This window comes from Fundulus heteroclitus, chromosome 16 (genome assembly GCF_011125445.2).
Source record: "Fundulus heteroclitus isolate FHET01 chromosome 16, MU-UCD_Fhet_4.1, whole genome shotgun sequence".
Lineage (NCBI taxonomy): Eukaryota > Metazoa > Chordata > Actinopteri > Cyprinodontiformes > Fundulidae > Fundulus > Fundulus heteroclitus.
The window spans coordinates 20,314,786-20,337,810 of record NC_046376.1 but is presented as its reverse complement, the minus strand read 5'-3'; the positions used below and the strand labels follow the sequence as shown (position 1 = coordinate 20,337,810).

Below are 23,025 nucleotides of genomic sequence, written 5' to 3'. Positions count from 1 at the left end.
AAAAACACACAAATTACAGATATATTTTTTTACAACTACTGAACTGAATTCACAAACGTTGTTTTGTTCCCTGCTAAAATAAACTATAAAATCAGTTTTAAAAACCCACAACATAACCAGTGCCAACTCTTTTTCACAGCTATGGTCCGGCCGCAACAGTTTTTATTGGTTCCGCTATCGGGACGGAACCAACAATGGTTACATTGAGCCGTTTGGTAAATGTTAAAAATTATAATTGTGTCAATTATTTTACTGTTTGGTAAGGATTACAAAAATAAAATCCTATTTATGACCTGGTAACAATTTTAAGACCTAAGAAAGACTTATTTAAGACATTTTAATGCCAATTAAGGCCTTAGTTTTATATTACAGAATTCAATGCCTTTTAAGACTTTTTAAGGATCCGCGGGAACCCTGTTTTAAATTTTTTATTCACAAATAAAAGTCTATCAAATGCAGCGATCCCCTACATGATGATACTGCCACCGCCATGTTTACTGTGGGAGATGGCATCCACAGATTCACAGTTCGCTTTTAGGCCTGACTTTGACTAGGCCATTTTAACACATGATTAGGCTTTAGCAGTCATACAGCTGGGAGGTGAACTTCAGCACCAGCATCTAGTCTTTTATAGCCTTTAAAGGGTTCTCCCTGCATTTAGCTCACTCTGCGGGAGGTTCAAAGTTTAGGATAGTTTTTCTACACTGCAAAAACGGATCTAAAAATGAGCAAAATGTTCTTAAACATAGTGTTTTTGTACTTGATCTGAGCAGGTAAATATGATAATTTGTATTTTGACCCCTAAATCAAGATAATTAGACATCCTGCACTTGTAATAGGATAATGGTGATGAATTGTTCCTATTTTAAGTGCAAAAATCTTATTCTATTGGCAGATCATCTTATTTACATGCTCAAATCAAGGACAGATACACTAATTTTAAGAAAATTTTTCTTATTTTTAGTTCCGTTTTTGCAGTGTAGCCTAATCCTGCTTTAAATGTCTCCACTGTGTGTTGTTTGGGTCGTCGTGATGCTGACGGTTCACTGATATTCTCTCAGAGGCCTTCCTCTCCTGGAACATTTGCTCAATTCAGGTTTCAGTGGATTCTTTTTAGCGGTATTAGAATATCCGGGGCTGAATATTCATAGTTTTCAGATTTTTTATCTGTTAAAATATTCCAGAGCATGCATCGTTTTCCCCTCAATTTCCCAGCTGTGAACAAATGTGAGCCGGACTATGGCATAAACTCCCATTAATGCAAAGTGGAGCTTGTGGTTTTAACGTAATTCTTGTTTAAAGCATTATAAAAGTACACGAACGTCTTACCTCACAAACAGTGCAGTGCCAACGAGTCTCCACGTGGTGCTTGCACTCGTTGCACGTGTAGACAAAGCGGTCCTGGCCCTGATTGTGCAGCTCCACCAGCATGCACATGGAGCTCCACTTGCATCTCCTGAGCGAACTGAACTCCCAGTGCTTGTCCCTGGCCAGCGTCAGGAAGGCGTCACGTCCGTCCATGAGGTCGCACGTCAGCAGAGGGTCGGGGTCCATGATGGGTGGGAGGGTGTTGATGACGGGCCCAGAATGGAGGTGGATAACAAAAAAGACCTGGAAGGGAATCGGGGATGCTAGCGTTTAATAACCTTTGACATCTGATTGGCTGAATTATTGCCCGTTTAGGTCAGGAGCAGAACTGAAGTTTAAAGAAAACTGAAGGTTTCCCACCTCCTTGTGTTTCTCCATGGTGGCGTAGAGCTTTTGAGACAGATCATTGGCTACATTTGGCATCCCGGGCTTCTTCTTATTGGCTCGGCTGACGCTGCTCTTGTTCTTGTTGGTTTTCTTGTTATTCTTCTTCTTGGCGTTCTTGCTGTCAGCCTGGACCCCCTGGAAGGACAGACGAAAACGATCAGAAAAGCAAGAGATGGCGCACGAGAATTGCTCAACTAGGCTTCCCCAGAGCGGGTGCTGAAAGGTTTTATTTAATGAACACTTAAGGAGAAATCTGAGGTGAGACTTTAGCACTCGGCTGCTGGTAACACACCTCTGTGGTCTCAGAAGAGGCCGTGTTCTCCTCCTTCTTCCTCTCCTCCTCCTCCTGCTCCAGCTCCTTGATGCTCTCCTCCAGCACATTAGGCCAAAAGTCGCCCTCAAAGTACGGCAGCTCGTTGGCACTGGTCAGCCTGTCTTCTGTCGCCTGCTTGAAAATGTCCTGAGCAAGAAAAACAAAAAAACAAAAAAAGTTCTTATCAGGTGACCAAGAAGTGAAACCATCAAATTTGACAAAACCAACGGGTTCTGACTCAAAAACTTACAGCTGTTCTCTTATTTTATGCTTGAATTCAATTATTTCGACTCAAATTAATTGTGAAGAAAGCAGATAATCCACAGGGATTTAACAATAATAATAATAATAATTATTATTATTATAACAATTACTATTACCAAACCTAATTTGATTATTGAGGACTAAAGATTCAGGCTCCATCTTTTCTCTTAGTTCTGACGACAAACTTCATATTTATTTCACAACAGGGACAATTCCGTTCACCTTTATTAAATTTTGCTGTACGATTTGATGTCTCACATGGAAACGTTTTATTAGGGCTGGACGATAATTCAATATATAATACAATATATATCGATAGATAGACGTGTGGCGCGAGAGGAAAAAATAGGGTCGATAAAAGTTCGATATATAAACAGTTTTCCTTCCTTCCTTTCAGCCTATCATATTAGTTGATGCTACAGTCACTACTTCCTCTCGACCAATCGTAATCGGGGACCCAGGCACGCCGTGAAACCTGAGAAGTAACTAGTGTACTATTCCCACCTAAATAGGCTATTTTATTTATTTATTTATTTTGGTAATTTTACTGGTCACTTTAGTTTATTCTTTGTCAGTATTTAATAACATAACTCAGGTCTCTTAAGTTATTTTTCTTTAAAAAAAAATTATGTTATGTTTAAAAAAGTTGGTTAAATACAGATTTAATTGGAATTCTGTGTTTGTGTTCTTCATTAAAATGAAATCATTTAGGAATATTATAAAATGTCCAGGCAGAGCTGCACATAAAATATGGTTTTAAATATATTTTCAATAATTATCGATATCGATCAATATGCATTTTTTTTTTTTATCGATAAGCTTTTTTTCTATATCGTCCAGCCCTAGGTTTTATCTATATCTTAGGGGGGGTCTTTGCAAACGTGACAGTTTTCTAACCTTGTAATCGTGGATGATTCTCTCTGCAAAAGCCTTGTCCAGCATCTTCCGGTACCACTCCTGCAGCCTTTTGGGCTTCGGGATCTTCTGGTCCGGAGGATGGCAGTGGAAAATATAATCGTCCCCTTCACTCGGTGGGCAGGCCCAGATGTGACCCATCACATACCTGCTCAGAAAACGCACCGTGAGCCGATTGGCAACAGGTATGAGGTAAAAATAGAGGGACTCTGAGCTGAGCTATAATTGACCTACCCCAGTTTTTTCACATACTCCAGGTAGCCTATCAAGATCTCGTGGTACACTGCAGTCCTTAGCGCACGTGGCTTGAAGAAGTGAACACTGTCGAGGTACGATATGTAAACCCGTCTGAAAGACAAAAAAAAAAAGAAACAGGGTAAAGAAACCAAAATTAAATGAGGAGTGGATAAGATATCGGTTTAGACCTATTTTTAATGGTGACGTTACCTTGTGTTTGGAAAAGGGCAATCTGAGCCGTACTCCTGTACGTGCATGCCGAAGAAACAAACGTCCACGCCGTCGATTTCCTCAAATGCAAAAAGTGCTTTGGTTCTGTAAGGGAAGTTCGCCACCATCTCGCCTGAGTCTACAAACCTGTGGGGGGGGGGGGACATTAAAGCTTTAGCTAGAGCAGAACCAGAAACCACCACTGTACACTGCCTCACACGTCTCACCTCGACTTCATGCCGGGCTTGATGTCCACGCTTTTGTCAGAGCTGGCAACGACTCGCACAAACACTTCACCAGCTTCTGGGTGGTTCTGCCTTTTCAAGTACTTGTTCACTCTGTCCTCGATGTACGTCCCCAACCTTGTGGTCTGCAACCCTGATAACACGCAACCATTTTAAAATTAATTCAGACCAAAGCTTCATTTAAAATAATAATAATAATAAAAAAAAGCTTTTTATTTTTTATTTTAAGGTTTAACTCACTTTTTGCTGAGAACTTGTTCTCCTTTCTCGTCTTTCCAGACTTTCTCAGGCAGTTGTCACAGACAAACCTGGAGACGGGCAGATTTAAAACTTAAGAGTCAACCTGCAGTGCCTTAGAAAAATACAGCACCTTGCAAACATCCTGGCACTTTTGTCAGATAACGACAACAGATTTTTATATATTTCATTGAGATTTTATATCGTTGAGCAACACATAGTAGTCCCGAAGGGAAGGTGAAGGATATTTTTGTCTCTACAGCTAAAAAGCTGAAAACTGTGGTGTGCATTTGTGTTTACGTCATATTTGACGGGGAGGCCCTGTGAATGCCAATTTTTAAACTCTTCCTCTGAATGTCAATAAGGATTTAGGTCTGGACTTTGACTAGGCCATTCTAAAACATGAACACGCTTTGACCTGAACAAGATTTAGCTTGTCTACCATGTAACATCTTCAATAGGTGATCACGTTTCAAACTAAATATTTAAAGGTTTAAGCGGCAATAGTTTTTTGCTCCTATAGTAACATATTTTGTTCGTCTTAATCACGTTGTTAGACTTAGACAACTTTGTCATTTTGTATGCACAGAGTGCGTACAGAACAAAATTTCGTTTGCATACAGCTTGTAAATTGCAGTAAAAATTTAATTTACAGTATCAGGTGCAGCAGTGATTTAAAAGTAAACAATTTAAATGTAGACAATGCAGGAGAAGTCAACGTTTACAGGTGAGTATATTTAAAACCATTTGTATGTGCAGAATTGATTGTGCAAAGGACATTTGTGCAAGAATACAGCTTGTAAATTACAGTAGATTTAAAATACAGTATAAGGTGCAGTACCGATTTAAAAGTAAAACTATTGAAATGTAAACAATGCAGGAGAAAGTCACAGTGTACAGGTGAGTATTAAAAAAAAAAAACATTTGTATGTACAGAATTTGATTGTGCAAAGGGCATTTGTGCAAGAATGCATTTAAAAACTAAGAGTTCGGCAGCATTTGTAATGCTAGATGGAGATGCAATGATGCAAAATGTGCAAATATGCGAATGTTGAGTTTATGGGTTATAAAGTTATAAAGTTGGAGAAGGAGACTCACCCGGAGGGCCAAATAACATCGTAGTGCAGCACGCAGATCTGATGCATTTTTCTGCCGCAATCTTTACATTCAACAAACCTAAAAACACACATACACGTTTCGTTTTCACAAAAAGCTCAGATCAACCATCTCTGGCATCACACTCGAGTACTAGTGCTTCCTGCCCGTAGTCTACTCACGGTTCAGGGTCCAACGTGTCATTTTTCTTCTTTTCAAACTGGTCTTTAGATATCTTGCTGCATGACAGAGGAAAACAAACAAAGCTGTTAATGCCGGCTCCTATGACTTCAGAGACGTTGCCCCCCCCCCCCCCCCAAGCGAGTTTTCAGACGCCTCGGCTTTGGCAACTTACTCAACTCAAGCTTTATTTATAAAGCACATTTAAAACAACCGGGGTTGACCAAAGTGCTGTGCAGAAATCACAGTTGCAGAGTATAAGATAAAAACTGAATGCTAAAATACATAAACACAATGCAAAATTGTTCTGCCGGAGGTTTTCCTTCCCGTTAATGGGGAGTTTTTCTTCCCACTGTCGCTTCATGCTTGCTCAGTATGAGGGATTGCAGCAAAGCCATGTACAATGCAGATGACTCTTCCTGTGGCTCTACGGTTCCCCAGGAGTGAATGCTGCTTGTCGGGACTTTGATGCAATCAACTGGTTTCCTTATATAGGACATTTTTGACCAATCTGTATAATCTGACCCAATCTGTATAATATGATTGAACTTGATTTTGTAAAGTGCCTTGAGATGACATGTTTCATGATTTGGCGCTATATAAATAAAATGAAATTGAAAATTGAATTGAAAAAGAAAAATTAAATGCAGATAAAATATAATAGGATAAATCAAATAAATGTTCAAATAAAATATAATTTTGCCAAATGTCCACTTAGACTTGATTAAAAGCCAGGGAGAAGAAATGTGTTTTTAGAGAGGATTTAAAAACCTCCAAGGAGCCTGCCGATCGAATATGCCAAGGCAAGTTATTCCAGAGTCTCTGCCATAAAGGCGCGGTCACCTTTGGGTTTAAGTCAAATACTGGGGAGGGGGGGGGGGGATAGACCATTAAGAGCTTTAAAAACAAGCAATAAAACTTTAAAAATCTATTCTACTTACGTCTGCGGTTGAGCCGGGTCGTCGCCCAGGTTCACGCTGTTGCCCTGGATCTCGTTGAAGCACTTCTCACAATAGTGATACCTGTCGGCAATAAGGCCATATTTGGGTGAACTGCAGCCGGCACACACAGCAGCAGCACAGGCAAAAACCGGCGTACAGGTGGGAGAATGCGGAGCGAACGGAGCACATGGCAACAACGGCGGACCGAGCATGGACAGATAGATGGACGGACACACACACACACACACACACAGAGGCAGACGTTAGTCACAGCTGATCTGGTCATGATTGAGCTTCTTGTTCAAACTGGAACAACGATGGTGTGGCAACGTGCTTAAAAACCGTGTGTCAACAAGACAAAACGACCAACAGTGGGGAAAAAAAGTCATTTTCAAACAGCATGCTGGTGAACAGAGGTGCTTTCACTGTAAAGGTTTATGGCATGGCAGCATGCACCAGACGTGGTGAGAATGGATGTCATGAGGGGAGGGTCAGAGGGGGCAATGGTGCAAAAAAAAAACAAATACACAAGTCTTTAAAAAAAATCAAAAATCAAAAATAACCACAGTTCTATTTTCTTAATTACAAGCCAATACAAAAAACCCTTTGAATCTACAAATGCATCCGTTAACATAGTTTTACACTATTAACACTGGATGCATAACCTAAAATGTTGATCAATGACAATTTGGATTGAGAGCTGGTGGGATTAACAATGATTCCTCTAAACGTGTGAAAAACGCTTGATGTTAAGGTGGGAAACAAAGCATTCGCTAGAGCAAAAAAGGTGTAGCGTTGCACTGAGGTGCAGTGGCACATTCAGTCACAAGGGGGCGCCTTGGTGCCGGATTTCTGTTGAATTGAACACCAACGGATAAAAAGATGCCAGTCTGTGGTGTCTGCAACACTTTATTAATTAAATTATCTCATTAACTGAGTGTTAGGGACTTTTTTTTTTAGGGTGGTGGGGGTGGAGGGATTAATCTGGCTTCTTTAACTTTTACAAGGATCAGGTACAAACCTCTAAAGTCCCCCCCCCTAATAATGTCGTCTTCAGCCGTTACCTGTTCTGGTAGCTGTAGTAGGTGCTGTCTCTGGAGATGGTGCACAATTGTTTGCCGTAGCAACAAAGTGTCTGAGGGGAAAACTCAAACTGTTGAAGAAAAAAAAAAGAGAGAGAAATATATGTTATCGTCCACCCTGCTCTGAAAGAGTTCATCTATAATGTCGTGCCTTATAAAACTGGACAGTGGAGCTGGGTCAAATGGACCCAAAACATTATCACAGCATTTTCTTTCCTCCATTGAACAATTTCAATAATCATGAGGAGATAGTTCTGAATTTCCAATCCAGTGTCTAAGCTAGTACCCCCCTTTTTTTTTTTTTTATAAATCATTTATTCCCAAAACTTGCCATGAACTACTTTACCTATAATCGATGATGGGACATCATGGATTATAGGTAAAGAAGCAAAAAACTAAAACTCAATCAACAAAATAATGATCAACAAAACCCATCTGCAGCAAGGTTTCAAAGTCCAAATATGTTTCAGTGCGTTCATAAAATAATGAAAGTCACGTTCATAAGCTGAAATCTCTTCTCCAGCTTGTAAAATACTATAAAAATGGCATTCCCATCCACTGTTTTATATTATATCTTCATTTCCTTGATAAAACATTGATTGCTTCATTGCTCGGCACCAACTCAGATTCCCTTTAACTTCTGTCAAATTGTGTCACATCACAACTACATCCTATTTTAACGTGGTTCTATGAGACTCCACAGAAACAGCAGACCTGTGAGGTAGGAGGAAAGTGAAACATTTGTTTTGATCGATTTCTCTTTTCCTAAAAACCCGTTTTTCTGCAGTTTGCTTCCAGGCAGACTGGATTGGGAGGATCCGTCTACATCCATTTTCAAGTCTTTGCTTGGATTCTCAGTTGGGATTTCATTGTGGACTTTGACTAGGCCATTCTAAAAACTAATTGTACTTTGATCTAAACCGTCCCATTGAAGCTCCGGCTTTATATTTAAGGCTGCCGTCCTGCTGAAGAGTGAACCTTCGCTCCAGTCTACAGTCTTTGCAGCGCCTTCTGTCAGCCATGCTCTGCTTACTGGACCAGAGGCTACACACTGCAAAAACAGAACTTAAAATAAGAAATTATGTCTTGAAATTAAATAATTTTACCTTGATTTGTGCAGGCAAATAAGATTATTTGCCAATGGAATAAAATAGGCACAATTCATCTCCATCATATTATTTCAAGTCAAGTATATCTAATTATCTTATTTCAGGGGTAAATATACTTATTCCATTGGCAAATAATCTTATTTTCGTGCTCAAATCAAGGACAAATACATTCATTTCAAGAAAATTTTACTGATTTTTAGTTCTCTTTTTGCAGTGCAGACATCATTATGCTCTTGTGTGCAATGTTCATGTTCGGCATGGAAAATCTGACACTCTTCTACTCCCTCAGTGTCACAGTGATGCGTTTAGGTACTGAAACATGGTACCCTTTGATTTTATATGAATCGGTACCCGGTGGTACTGACTGGATTCGGTACCCATCCCTATATTCAGCATTGCATGCTATTCTCTTCATGAAGGCCCAATGAGTTCATTAGCGAAACAAAATCCCAATTTTCCTAAAATCTAATCTTTAAAAAAAATTGTAAATTCAAATGAATTGACTACATTGATGTATCGCCCAGCCCTGCTTTCTGCCACTCTTCCATTAAAGCCAAGTTTGAGGAATTAACCAACAGTTCCCCCACCTGAGCTGTAGATTCCTGCAGCTCCTCCAGGGTCGCTCTCCTCACTTAACCTGTATATACTCTGCATGGCAGGTCTGCAGTTGTGCCCTATCGTTTGCATTTCTGTCTGACTAATATTCTTCAACACTCTTCACTGAACAGCTGTATTTATGCCGAGATTCAATGACAAGTAGGAAGAAACTATTTACTAAGTGTCAGGTTTCTGCTGGTGTAGGTACCAGATCGACTCGGGGCTCTGCGCCTTCTGATGACGTCACTATACATTATTGGTTTAACGTTTGCACAATTACGCAAAACATTGTGATTGGGCTGCAAAACTTACTAAAGTAATTATAGTGGGATGTAGGTTTTTATTCGAGAGCGGGATTGCGGTTTGTAAACGGACAATTTTACGAAGAAATTCTCCATGGTCCCTGCGCCTCCCGAAGACGTCAAATTATGGCAACGCCACTCAAACAAACTACATTGAGCCCGTGGTCTACATTTGTAACAAATCAATTTTATTTAGTTAATTTAGCGGTTTCTTTTTTCTCAAAAGCTTCAGGCTTAAAGATGAACATAGAAAAATGTGAAATCTCAGCAATTCAAAATAATCAACCCACTTTAATTGATAAAAATGAGGTAAAATATTTAGGTATAATGATTAACAAGGACCACACTGAAAAATGACAGAACAAATATTCAAGCCATTTTACAAAAAAATCAACAAATATTGACTTAGTTTTTGGAAGAATTTCATAATTTCATCTGGTATAATAAAAAAATTGTGATCAGAAAAAATGATATAGTAATATCAGTAGAAAAAGGAGCAATAAACGTTATTTATTTTAAAGTGATAAAATTACATTGGCTGCAGACTTTTATTAAAAATGAAAAGAGTTTATGGTTTAGTTTCCCTTCACAACTTGTTTTTTTTAATTTGGAGGAAGAAAATTTCTCTTAAGATGTAACTTTGATCCTGCAAAATTACAGATTAAATTGTCAGACTACAACAGAAGCATTCGAAAATAATGTTAAAAGTTTTCATGCCTCAATTAAGTTACTGGAAAATAACCGTAAATTAAAAAAATAAAATTAATTTGTAACAAATGGAGACCGCGGGCGTAATGTAGTTTGTTTGAGGGGAGTTGCCATATATTTGACGTCATCGGGAAGCGCAAGGCTACCCGAGCCGATCTGGTACCTACACCGGCAGCAGGTTGCAGCGGATTTTAACTCATCAGAGCAGAGGGGCTGCATACAAATAAACCCAACACACATTTTACATACACCTTGCGATTATGCATCCCTTTTTGTTGATCTGTCACATAAAACCCCAATAAAATCCCTTTAATATTCTGGCTGCTATGTGACAGTTTGATCAAGCTCAAGGGGTATTAATAATTTCAAAGTCAAGATATTTCTAAGCTTTTAATAATAAAGTGTCTTCTGGGGCGTGTTGCCGTCTCACCTTCCTGCCGCAGCAGTAGCCCAGACCCTGCATGACGGGGTCGATCTCCGCTTCGAACACCTCGGCCAGCTTGGTGCAGTACTTGTAGACGCGCGACGTTTTACGGTTGTACAGCCAGGCGTTGTTGAACATGAGCCAGATGTCGTCCACGTACTGCCACGGCTCCTGATACTGACCCGTGTCCAGCTTGCGCTTGATGGTGGACAAGTCGATAGGGTTCTTCACTATGTCAAAGTAGTCCTGCAGGGAGAGGTTTTGCGTTGAGCGTTCCCGGTTCTGTTAGCGTTCTTCCGTGCAAAAAAAAACAACTAAACGTCGACACTTACAGGAATGCCGAGCACCATGGGGTCTACAGGCTGCCTGAAGGGCAGGGACTCGGGGTCTTGTCTGTAGAGGGCCTCCAGAGTAGGCATCAGGGCTTGTCTCAGCTCCTCTGGCTTGAAAACTAGACGGAAAACATCGCGTCAGTGGAAATAAACATCAACAACTTCCCCGAGATGTTCAGGATTTATCGCTCGCTGCTTAATTTGGTGTGGAGACAAGATCTAGTTTGGGTCAAGCTTTTAAAGCTGCAGCGTTTACGGCTTCGAAGAATGTCAGGATGGAATATCTGACAGGATTATTTAGTCCTAGTCTGCTCAGTTTGTTTTATTTTGATCTAAAAGTAGTCCAGATTCCTTAAAAGGTAATAAACTGCTCATTATTCATATTCTTCACTGATCAGTCAGTGAACACATCATAGCTAAAACAATCTTCAGAGTGGACACTATGACTGAGTGGGGGACGCTGAAAGTCGGCAATTTTTAGTATCGGTAAGATATTGAAATAGGAAGGAATTTAAAAGAAAATGTATTATCTAAGGCATGTCTGGAGTTTATTTAAGGCTGATAGAAAGCCAGACCTTCAGCAGACAAATGAAAGCTCTGTTTGACATTTTTAACCCAGCATCCAATCCAGAGGCTTTATGAATGCCTCTCTCTTCTCCATATCATTATTTTGACTTTATTATTAGATTAATAAATTATTATTATTGTTAAAATCCTGTTTTAAACAAATCACTCTCACACAGTGCAGCTGCGCAACACGGCTTTTGTTTCAGGTATAAATAATCAACGACTGCCCGTGGCAGGAAGCCTAAAAAAAAGATTTTCTTCTATTATAGTTTAGAAGAAAGGAGAGTAACAGAGAAATCAGTAAAAGCTTTACAAAAACGTAAGAGATCCGAAACCTGCCCCAAAAAAAATCCATCGATTGGTGCATTTCTGAACAAATTGTATTGTTACTAAAACTTAACATAAAACCTTAAAGCGGGATCAGCGGTCTTACTTTTCTTGCGGTTCTGAGCAGAGGACGCGGCTGACGCGCTGTTGGACGCGCCGTCCTCCTCTTCTTTGGGTTCTACCTTCACCTCTGGCTTCTTCTCTTCAGTCTCCATCGGTTCCTGCTTTGGTTCTGCTGCATCGGGTTCCTCCTTCTTCACCAGGGAGGGTTTGGCTTCATCATCCTGCTGGGTAAAAAAACCCCCAAAAAGCCCAAGTTACCTTTGTAGCTGTGCTCCAAGACAATTGTTTCCTATCGTTCTTTCTTTTAAACGCAACGTGTCGTACACACCTCCATCTTTACATCTTCTTGCTTCTTCCCAGACTTGCTGTCCTCCTCCTCCTCCTCTTCTTCTTCTTCCTCCTTGACTTCAGATTTGACTTCGGAGCTGCTCATGTCAGGCAGGGCCTGCTGGGAGCTCAGCTCGGCCACAGAGCCCGGGGTGGGCACTCTGTTATCGATACCGGCTGCAGCCTGGGATAACTGCAAGAAGTTAAAAGAGTCAAATGATCACTACGCTAATCATTTTATAGATTAGAGATGAATGATGAGATTATTTAAAAAAGCAAACGACCAGACAGCAGGAGGTATGAGCGAGTGTTTGGCATTCAGGAAGAACAAGGGTCTCACCGGTGTACTAGGGTGCTGAGGCTGCACAGAGGTGGGCTGCTGCATCTGGCTGGGGGGTTCTGATGGGGGCTGCAGGGGTGTCAGAGGCTGGGAGGGGTCGGGGGGAGTGCTCATAGGTGCAGAAGGACGAGGAAGGCTACTTGGAATGTGGGTTGGGGTGGAGGAGGGTCCTACTGCGGAGCCGGGAGTGGGGGGCTGGGGCGGCACCTGGGCCTGTGTGGGAGCGTGTTGCTGCTGCTGCTGCTGCTGCTGCTGGCTGACGTTGGGTGGAGGGGGGGTTCCCCGGGGGGGCTGGGTGGTGGGTCCAGAGGGAAGCTGAGAGCCCAGTGCATTCAGAGGGAGGTTAGAGGTTTGTTGTTGCTGGAAAAAGTGGGGCACACTATTAGCACGGCGACGTGTTTATAAAGCAGACCAGACAAGAGGTCAGAGAGCGTAACGAGTTTCTCACGACATCGCCGATCATCTCACCTGTGCAACGGCAGCCTGAGGCATATTCTGTCCCATGCCCATATTCACATTCATGGCTCCACCTGCAGACCCAGGATACTGACCCTGCTGCAGGTACTGGCCTTGGGGGGCTGCTTGGGACACCATGTTGTTAGCATGATTACCCATCATGCCTTGGTTCGGAGGCATCCTTGACGGGGACATGCCCATCTGAAGAGTGGTAGAGATGACGGAAACACGTCAAAACAAGGACAACTGATTGTTGGAGAGAATCAAGCTAGATCATACAGCTGCCGCCGTAAGAGAAGAACAAATTACACACGTTATTAATTCAAAAACTAAAAATATTTCATTAGATAACTTTTCACTTAAAGAGTTGAGTCAATGCAACAAAACCAGGAAACATCACAGCTTTTCCCTTTCAAAATCCTACACTTTTCAAACAAAAAATATTAAATTTGTCCAAAAACAATTTGTATATTGTAGCACAAATACTTGCCTGTTTTGACCTTATTGTCAGTATTGTAAATAATTCATAAAAATCAATCCTTGATTAGGCTTTTGATATAAAAATGTGGACCCCGACACTAAATACAGATAACAGGTTGCAAGGCTCGGTGCATAAATTTGGTTTGTAACGCTTATTATAAAAAGATGTGTTTATGTTGTGACTGATATCTAAAATAAAGGCCATTTTAAGAATCATTTGGCTGAGGGTGTTGAGGCCACAAAAAAGCAAAGCAATTATCTTTTTCTATGTTTTTTGGAAAAGTTTACATGTCTGTGTTGGTTTGCTTTGGACAAAAACTATCAAAAATAAAATGGCCCAAAACAGGACGCCATCTAAATAAAAAATTCTTTAGTTTTCATATATATATATTTTAATGTAAGTCTGGAAACTAAAACAGTTTTTCATAAATTTCTATACTAATCGAGAGTTGGAAAATGGAAAATAACATAGGGACCGTTACACCAGACAGTCTCAGTCTTAAGTTATCCTGATTCATCTGCGCATCCAAAACTTGTGAACGGCAGCAAACAATTCTCCTTATATTGACGCCCGTTTATAAAAATGTAAAACCTTTTACCACTGAGCTTTTTGCAATCAGTCGGATAAAAAAAAAAAAACGAAAGCAAGTAAAACACTACTTAGCTTTGCTACTTTTCTTTATTTTTTAAAGGGATCTAAATGGCTTGAATGTATTTTATAATCATCTTGGATTGTTTATTAAGACTATTGCTGAAAATAAAGTGAGAGGCTTTAGTTTTGAAGGACTAAGTCCTGCCGTCCATGTTAGTAGAACGGCTTTTATCACATTTGTTAAAGTACGGCGACTTCCACATTATTTATTCCCTACGTAAAAAAAAAAAAGAAAGTAAAAAAAGACTTTAAATAAATTTCACACTCAGCTTCAGGAACATAACACAGAAACATGCAGAAAAATCCAACAACCTAGCACACTTACTCAAAAAAAAGTACTAAAAAAAAGAAAGAGATAAGAAGGCAATCTCACCACTGGAACAGAGTTCATGTTCATCTGCTGTGGATGGCTCATTGGGGAAGGAGCCCTCGCTCCCATGGGCGCCTGGGACATCTGCGCATTCTGCATCGCCATCGGGTTAAACTGACTTATTCCTGTGGGAACACATTTATGTACAATTACATACCTCTTCAGGGGAGTTGATGTAATTTAATATGCGAATGCCCAACTGGGGTGGCAGAGGGGCACTGACGAATCTCACAGGCGTCACTAAACAGCTTCATCAACGTAGAGTTTAAAATTACGGTTCTGATGTTTATTATAAAACATTATGCTACAGCCAGATCTTACAGAGAAGAGTAAAACAAGTCTTTTTTTATGTCGTCGGCTAAGAGAGCAAAGGCATACCTTGATCCACCTGCATACGGTTCATCATCTGATTTGGCATGTTGGGCATTGGTGCAGGTCCATCTGCAAGCAGGAAAGGCAGGAATAAGTGAAAACAATGTGAATCGTTGCACCCCGTTGGACGTGAAACCGAGGTATGAGTGCTGCTGGTACTGACTCGGAGGTCGGACAGCCTGTGCTGGGCCCATGCTGTTGGGCTGAGCCATGCCGGGCTGCTGGGGCCCAGCCGCGCCCATCATGATGGGCTGCTTCTGTAGCCGTGAGCGTCTCTTCTCCTCCAGCTCCTTCTGGATCTTGTAGATTTTTTCTGCCAGGAAATGGTAGTACTCGTCCTAATTAGAGGAGGAGAAAACCATGAAATCAGATGAGATTTTTTTTTTTTTTTTTAAAAAGAAGCAATCATTGAGTTTCTATGATGAATAAAACAACTAAAGAGCCTTAAATTCAATTACCCTGCTGTTTGCCGACTCATACATATCTCCCTCGACTTTGCGTGCGTAAGCCACCAAGTTCTCCATCCGCCTGTCCTTCAGCGCCGCGGGGTCCGGGGTGGGGAATATGGCTTGTACTCTGCAGGATAAAAAGCTGGATTTATCCGCCGAACCATGACATTATTTCTAGGTTCCTAACGAAGCGGCTGCTCGTGTGCCACGCTTACAGTTTGTGCACCAGGTGGGTGCGCAGGTCCTGAGTCACGTGTTCATGCCAGGCCTTTCTTACCCCTGAAGCAGAGAGAGGGGTGGCAGCGGGCAGGTTTCCCATACCTTCTACTACTGATCCATCTGGCAGAAGCTGACTGTAAGGCAGAAAATCATCGTAGAAATGTAATCTCCTCAGACACATTTCACAAAAAAAAAACTCAGATCAAGATAACATGAATGTTTAGCCGTAAATAAATGATAACAAGCCTCACTTGTTGAGCGTGGAGGGGAGAGAGGAGTCAGAGTGCAAGCCGGCAGGGTCTGAGGAATGGGTACCCAGGGCTCCTGCCATCTGGTTCATCTGATTAGTGCCTGATAGATGCACATTAACAAAAAGGTTTACACACATGCACAGTGACTGAACAGTTTTAAAAAAAATAATTAAAAATAAGCACTTGATTACATACCGAGTGGGTTCATATTTCGTAGCTGCTGATGTCCCTGTGGGTTCTGCTGAGCCGAACCCTGACCCTGCCCCTGAGCAGGGGACTGGTTCCCGTACGGGAGGCCCAGGGCTGCGTAGGCCCGCTGCATAGAGCTGGGGTCGATATGCGTAGGAGTACTGGTGATGGCTGCGGCGCTCGGCTGGCCGGGTCCGACCGTACTGATGGCATTCTGCAGGCTGGCTCCGGGAGAACTTAGCATAGCTGGAGAGAAAGGGTTGCACATAAGATGCTTGGTAAAAGCTGAATTAAAAAAACATTCAAAATGATAAGTGAGGAAACTTTGCATCTTTTGCTTTTAATTATCTCAACATGGAAATAATAATGTTAATTAAATTATTAACATCACAATAGAAAGGAGTAGAAACGTATGAACAAAAATGAGAAATAGTAAAAAATTATTTAAAAAAACTTTATAAAGATTAATTTAACATTCTAAGTAAGAGGGGGGGGAAAAACAATTAACCAGAAATAAAACATTATGCAATTAAAGAGTGTGGAAATTTTGCATCTTATGTTTTGAGTCTAATTTTTTAAACGTAAAAAAATTTATGCTAGTAAACGAGTTATCTCATCTTTATAGAAATTTGTAAAAATTAAAAGATTCAAAAAAAATTGAAAATTATGAAGATGAAATTAAATAAAGTGGCAAAACCTTTTGGATCCTGTGTTTCTCTTAATTATTCAAAAATCACAACCAATGCTAGTGCATGATTAAAATCCCATTATTTCTATTATTATTATTATTATTATTATTATAAAGTGGAAAAATGTACCAAACCAAAACTAAACTATTTAAAAATTAGAACGTTAAACTAAATGAGCAAAATTTGCCACTTATTTAGCTGCTCTTTCATAACAAATGTTGGTAAATCCTTAACATCTCAATAACAATCAGTAGAAAAATGTAAACAAAAAAATCATATTAATTCCTCCCGTTGCCTGCTCTTAATTATCCAAACATCAAAAATAAGCGCAATAAATGATTCATAACATCTAAAAGAAGTGAATGCAAAACTTTATTTAAAAAAAAAAAATCAATCAGGGAAAAACAAACAGAAAATGGCAGCTGTAGAAGGTCTCATGTAAAACCTGTGTGCAGATCCCTGCTGTGTTGATTGCTGACAGTGAGCATGCTGCCTCTGTGGGGGATTTAAACCTGTCATAGTGGCTTTTAACCAATTAGAGAGCATGCTGTCCTGAGACCCTGCCCCCACTAATAGCGGCGCCACGGGGCCCCTCCCCTGGGTGTCACATTACAGGCCCTCCCTTTCTAGAGGAATCCTCTCACCATTGGAGCTCGGAGCGAGCGAGCCAGCACAGACCTGCAGCAGGAAAACACAACCTGCAGGTGGCACTGCTTCATGCTGCACTCACACACTTCCTTGAGGCTCTTGCTGCTGTTTTTTTTTTTTTTTTTTTTTTGTCAAGTCCCTCCTAAAATGGTTTTAATAAAAACAACAAAGCAAATTACTTACGCTGCTGATTTCTCTTGTCACTTGCGTTCTTTAAAGGCAAGCAAACCGGGCAGTCGTGCCGCGTACAGTTCTTCCAGTGGGAGATGATCTGTCTGGATGATGCACAGTGAGCCACTGAAGGAAAAATGAAAGCAAAAGGCAACCGTCAGTGAGGAGCGCTGACGAGCAGCCCAGACAGCATATTACGTGGACGACGGGAGATACTGGAAACGGGCTGGGATTTTTAAACACGACGACATTAAATCAGCTACGTGAAATGAATCAGTCGACATGCTGTAAAAGCATAAATCCATCTCTCGATCTATTTGGAGAGCCGATACGACATAAACGTTGAAGTTCAAAGTTCTCAAACTCTGAGTGTCTAATTGAGCCGCTGAGAACAAGTGTAAACATATTAAATGTAAAACAACCGACTTTACAGCAGTTTGACACAATTAAATTAATGTTTGCTCATGTCAGTCACTGGGGTTTAGCCAGTCAACGGAGGTAACTGGCTCCACTAAAGCAATAAAACACAAGGGTCCATGGCCGTTCTGCTTTATTCTCTGTGGAGAAGCATAACCGGCTGGGAATCACTCTGAAAAAAAACTCTTTATCATCCATCCCCAAAGCCTTTCATTTATAAAATAACTGCTTTGTGCGTTTCCTTCAACCAGTTCGAAAATTCATTCATTTTTTAGTTAGGTGTACCTGTGTGAACCTAACTACTGTGTCGTTAGCACAACACCAAATGCATTTAGGCATCTGGTGACTATAATTTGCTAAGGTTCAAACCAAGCAAATCACTCAATATTTGAGTGATTTTGAAGGTTTGTTTCAGACGGGCTGGTCCAAACACTTTAAAAAAAACTCCCGATCCTCTGGGATTTTGAGGCACAACCATCCCTCAGGTGTATTTAGCAAGCTTCTACAAAAGAAAAATAACCAGGGAGTGGCAGCTACAGCAGTCTAGAGAAAGGTCAGACTGGTTCAGGATGACAGAAAGGCAAGAAGGGCTCAAAGAAACCAGGCCGGTGGTGGTGATGTAACGGTGTGGGATATTTTCTCTGTGGCATACATTGGGCCAACCTCTGATGGCTGCTTCCAGCTCCAGCTGTCCGTACAGCTCCTGTATCTGCAACAGCGAAGCAGTAAACCTCCCGGACAGCATAAGCTAACGCTGTTTCGACATTAGCTTCACGGTGGAGATCCGCTTCCCAGGCGCTAGGTTCAGAACCAAGCAGTGCTCCGTTAACCTGACAAAAGCCAGACGTATGTCGCTCCGCCTAGCTTCACTCACATACATCTGGGACACTGCCATAGGAATTGCCTTTATTGAAGGCTGGGCCTTATCAAAAATTCTTGCATATGATTGGATAAGCCACTTGTCTGTCATCTTTATCGACGTGCTATTTCAACCACTCACACCGAAGCTAACCCGTGACGCTGATGAGAGCGACGCAGAAAAAAAAAAAATGAATGTGTTTGCGGCTCTAGTGGCACACGTTTTATTGACAGTGAGCTGACAGGAAGAGGGGGGAGGACAGGCGGCAAAGCGCCGCGGGTCGGAGTCGAATCCGGGCCAACCGCATTGAGGACTAAAGGCCTCCCAATATGGTTCGCGCTAACTGCTAACCGCTCCGGGGCGCGTCCGCGTCTGCAGCCCCGGAAAACAAAACTTGCCAAATCTGGTCAGGAGAAGGGCGAAAACATGGTTTCCACCAACAAAAGCCTTCAGAGGCGTTCTCTGATGTTCTTTTAATGAAACAATATTTGGTAGATTGGACAACATGGAAGAAATAGCAGCATCAATGTTAACGCTTGCTTCCACGACGAGCCGTCATTGCTATCAAAACAGTCTCACGTCATGGTTGCGTCTCCACTACGTCACATCTATGAAACTCCAGCCCTGCGTCCTGATTGGCCAGACCATAAAATTGGTTGGAGAAATCACTCTCTATGGGCGATGTCCCAGATGTATGTGAGTGGAGCTAGGCGGAGCGACATACGTCTGGCTTTTGTCAGGTTAGCGCTCCGTTCACTGTAATACCAATCAGCGCAGGGAAAATGTCAATCAGCTGACAGCTCAGTTGGCTAATAAATAGTGAAGCAACGAAACAAACCAGTGCACCCCTCCATGTTGTTGTACCGCTATTGAAGGCCAACATGGCTAATTAAAACAGGTAAATGGTGGAGTCAGACTGAAGTTAAAGTAAATAAGCTTCTCCAAACGCAACATGCTAAGGAGCACACTGACCCTTTTTTAAAACAATATTTATGTCAAGAATTCACTCACATGGTAAGGTAAATGGTTCAGTCATTCAACGGTAGTGTCAGATCTGTATTGGCCAGTACGCTCAGCCCAGGTATCGGCATTGGATCGGAAAAAACTGAGTCGGTGCATCTCTAACTCTATTATCCCTCTCCTCAGTGACACCCTCCTGCTTTTTTATCAGGATCAAAATAAAAATGTTCCAAGGCTGGAAAGGGTATTTAGTTCCTCCAGCAAGTTCAAGGTCTTCCAGAACCACATTTGCCGAGTCCTCTGATGCAGCAATTTAAAAGTCTGATCAGCGAACGCACCATATGATAACACTCTTTGGTGTGGATGCTGCAACTCGGGGAAGAAAACTAAAAGATTGCCGTTTGCAGTATCAGGAAGGTGCAACACAGGGATGTAAAATAATTTTTTGTTTTTAAAAGGAAACTTATTTCTTCAAGATATAGTGCAGTTCAGTGGTTCGTTTGAGCTGAGAGAGAACAAGACTTTTAAGAAACAACAGGAAGGCTGAATGAATGATAGCAAAGTTGCTGCACTGACCGAGAAATGTTGGGAGCGTTTTGGAAAACCCAGAGTTGAGGAAAACACTACGAGAGACTGCTGCTTTAGAAATGCTATCCATGCTAATCGCTCATATATGAAGCCAATAAAGGTCAACTCTGTTTAATAACGTTCTCTTTTAAACAATAACTGGTAAAGCCTTGCTTTCATTCTTGCCCTTTTTTTACTCACCCTGGCAGGACTTGCCAGCCTGGCAGTGAGTCATGTGGTTGAGTACGTTCTTCATGGTGCGGCAGTGAGGCAGGGTACAGGCCCTCACTTCTCCGTTGGCCTGTTCCCGCCGTTGGCACTTGTGCGCATGGAGCAGCAGGACCAGCTGCTGCTGAATGAGTTTTCGCTTCTCGGGGTCGGCAGTCGGGCCTCCGGATACGCCGCCGGCCCCAGGGACCATACCCATCGATGCTACCTGCTGCTGCATCTGGGACCGCAAGGAAATGGAAACACATACCGTTAATATATGGATTACATTGTCAAAACTTTGCTCATTTTAAGCTCCAAAAGTGTAAAAAAAACAAAACAGAATGATAAGACATTATTTGCAAAAATTAAAACCTGACGAAAAGCATTAGCAGCTGAACGAGAAAAGTTGTTTTAAACACTAATCAATACAAAAAGATAAGAACACAATCCTAGAAATCAAGAAACTTACATTTCATGCCTGAAAAAGTCTTAAGTATAAAAACTCCTGATGATTTCCTGCTTTCTTCATCTTTAAAAATGCTCTCACTTACACTGGTGGTATAACGTGCAGCAATAGAGTATAACCCAGTGTTCACTACAGCTGTATGCAGATGTCTTGTCTAAGCTCTTGTGCGAAAGGGAGGATTATGACTTGACCGCGCTTTAATCAATCCACACTGACCATTTCAGTCCTACAGTCAGTTCTGCTTCATCAGTCGGCTGCTTCAGCTTTTTCCTCCAGCACAGTTGCATAAATCGTGCATTTTGTATCGAGTATTATAAAAAACTAGCTTGGTATTTTCTCCACAATGATGCAGTAATACAATATAAACAAGACATTAAAACAAACGCTGAACCAAAATCTAATGTTTTTTCCCTCCAAGTTAGAAAAAATGGCTGCAGAAGCAGTAAGACGAGTTCATGCGCGGGCTAAAACCCTCACCATGTTTGGCACGCTCCCAGCTCCCTTTAACTCAGCAGGGAATGGGGGCAGGTTGTTAGAAAGGGCCGTCTTGTTCTGGAGTTGCTGGGCATTGACCCCCGCTGTCCCCATCTGCGGTTGCACCCCGGCCTGGCCGTACTGCTGGCCGAACGGAGCTCCTGACATCGCCATCTACAGTGAACAAACAGGACAACGGTCGGTCAGGTTATGGCACTTTATAAATTTCTACCCAAACATCTGACTGGTTGATCGCTGAGGAGCTTGGCTGGCTGTCTCTCTCGCGACAAAATAGCTCTCCTGACAAATTTTTTTTTTGCCCAAACTGCAAAAATTGTGCCGTAAGCTAAACCTGAAGCTCCATAAAACATTGCTCCTCTTAAGATATGCTTCCGGTTTCACTGATTTATTGCATTGTCTTGTGCATGACTAAAAACGTTCAAACAGGTTTACAACCGACTTTGCAAACATTGAACATTTTCTGTTTGTTTTGTTGAAATAATAATAAAAGGCTCAGAATTCATAGGAACTTACACAATTATGCAATTAAACAGTGCAAAAGCAGAACAAAAGAAGCAAACGAGTAAATTAAAGTACCTTGTATTATGGTTAAACAAAAAAAAGAGAAAGATTCAGCATTGCATGCTACTCTCTTCATGGGACCCCATTGGCAAAATAAAATCCCGAATTTGCAAAAATGAATCTTAAAAATGTTTAAATTCCAATTAATCGATTAAATCGATTTATCGCCCAGGCCTATCCCAAAGCTTTCTAAACTTGGTTACCAAGGAGTAAGCATAAAGAACATTGAAAGTTCATCCTATTGGCTTATTCTATTACTGAGAAACAAAGTTTTTTTAATGGATTAAGCTCTAAATATTTTTATCTCATCAAATATTGCATCAAAACAACCTTTAGCGACTGTGACAGTTTGCGGGACTATTTAAAATTGCAGTGTAGGTACGCCAAAAAAAAAAATACGATTTATAAAAAAAAAAGTGCACTTACACCAGCACGCAATTTCCCTTTTTAGGTCACTGTACCCGAATGTTTGCGTACCTGGTTCTGCCCTCTACATGCCTGATTTAACCATAAATGGTCAACGCAAAGCACCTCATGAATGATGATGTGTGTTAAAAATGGGTCAGCTGATCTTTTTTATTTTCATTGTGAAATGGCAATATCGGAGAAAAAGCAAAACTGTGAAAAAAATTCACACAGAGGTGTTTATTAAATGTGAAAATCATAAGTAAAAACACACGTGACCACATCAAAGGAACTTGTTGGGAAAGTAAACTTGATTGCCGTTTTAAACGCCGGGTGACGGCCTCAACGAGCCGCGCTCCTTGTCGAAACTCTGAGGCTTTGTGTTCAGATCGATAATCTGAGGAGGAAGGGAGACCAGGAGAAATGAGAGGTTCCCCACCCCGACGATAAACACCCCCCACCAAAAAAAAATAAACTGCAGAAAGCAGCAGACGGGACGCTTGGCTGCACGCTGCAGGTTATAGCAGAATGCAATGCTCGGAGTCTAAAGCAGCATTTTAGCCATCATC

At 41.4% G+C, this 23,025-nt stretch overlaps 1 protein-coding gene across 2 annotated transcripts in view; it reads right to left on the bottom strand.

Moving 5' to 3' along the window:
- The window catches only part of crebbpb (CREB binding protein b), a 55,974-nt gene that overhangs the window by 3,018 nt on the left and 29,931 nt on the right, over positions 1 to 23,025 (bottom strand). Inside the window, exons 3-30 of one of the 2 annotated variants that reach the window (XM_036147992.1) lie at positions 21,473 to 21,643; positions 20,521 to 20,767; positions 17,529 to 17,642; positions 16,015 to 16,254; positions 15,820 to 15,919; positions 15,565 to 15,702; positions 15,359 to 15,476; positions 15,064 to 15,238; positions 14,907 to 14,969; positions 14,532 to 14,653; positions 13,039 to 13,227; positions 12,571 to 12,930; positions 12,232 to 12,423; positions 11,947 to 12,127; positions 10,947 to 11,065; positions 10,621 to 10,860; positions 7,457 to 7,545; positions 6,393 to 6,473; positions 5,454 to 5,510; positions 5,275 to 5,352; positions 4,180 to 4,247; positions 3,922 to 4,072; positions 3,695 to 3,841; positions 3,482 to 3,595; positions 3,230 to 3,395; positions 2,048 to 2,215; positions 1,729 to 1,890; positions 1,330 to 1,611 (exon numbers count right to left, since the gene is read on the bottom strand). In XM_036147992.1, the coding sequence (XP_036003885.1) occupies positions 1,330 to 1,611; positions 1,729 to 1,890; positions 2,048 to 2,215; positions 3,230 to 3,395; positions 3,482 to 3,595; positions 3,695 to 3,841; positions 3,922 to 4,072; positions 4,180 to 4,247; positions 5,275 to 5,352; positions 5,454 to 5,510; positions 6,393 to 6,473; positions 7,457 to 7,545; positions 10,621 to 10,860; positions 10,947 to 11,065; positions 11,947 to 12,127; positions 12,232 to 12,423; positions 12,571 to 12,930; positions 13,039 to 13,227; positions 14,532 to 14,653; positions 14,907 to 14,969; positions 15,064 to 15,238; positions 15,359 to 15,476; positions 15,565 to 15,702; positions 15,820 to 15,919; positions 16,015 to 16,254; positions 17,529 to 17,642; positions 20,521 to 20,767; positions 21,473 to 21,643 (4,332 nt within the window). The remainder of the gene's footprint in view (positions 1 to 1,329; positions 1,612 to 1,728; positions 1,891 to 2,047; positions 2,216 to 3,229; positions 3,396 to 3,481; positions 3,596 to 3,694; positions 3,842 to 3,921; positions 4,073 to 4,179; positions 4,248 to 5,274; positions 5,353 to 5,453; positions 5,511 to 6,392; positions 6,474 to 7,456; positions 7,546 to 10,620; positions 10,861 to 10,946; positions 11,066 to 11,946; positions 12,128 to 12,231; positions 12,424 to 12,570; positions 12,931 to 13,038; positions 13,228 to 14,531; positions 14,654 to 14,906; positions 14,970 to 15,063; positions 15,239 to 15,358; positions 15,477 to 15,564; positions 15,703 to 15,819; positions 15,920 to 16,014; positions 16,255 to 17,528; positions 17,643 to 20,520; positions 20,768 to 21,472; positions 21,644 to 23,025) is intronic. The other variant, XM_036147993.1, reaches the window with a different exon arrangement.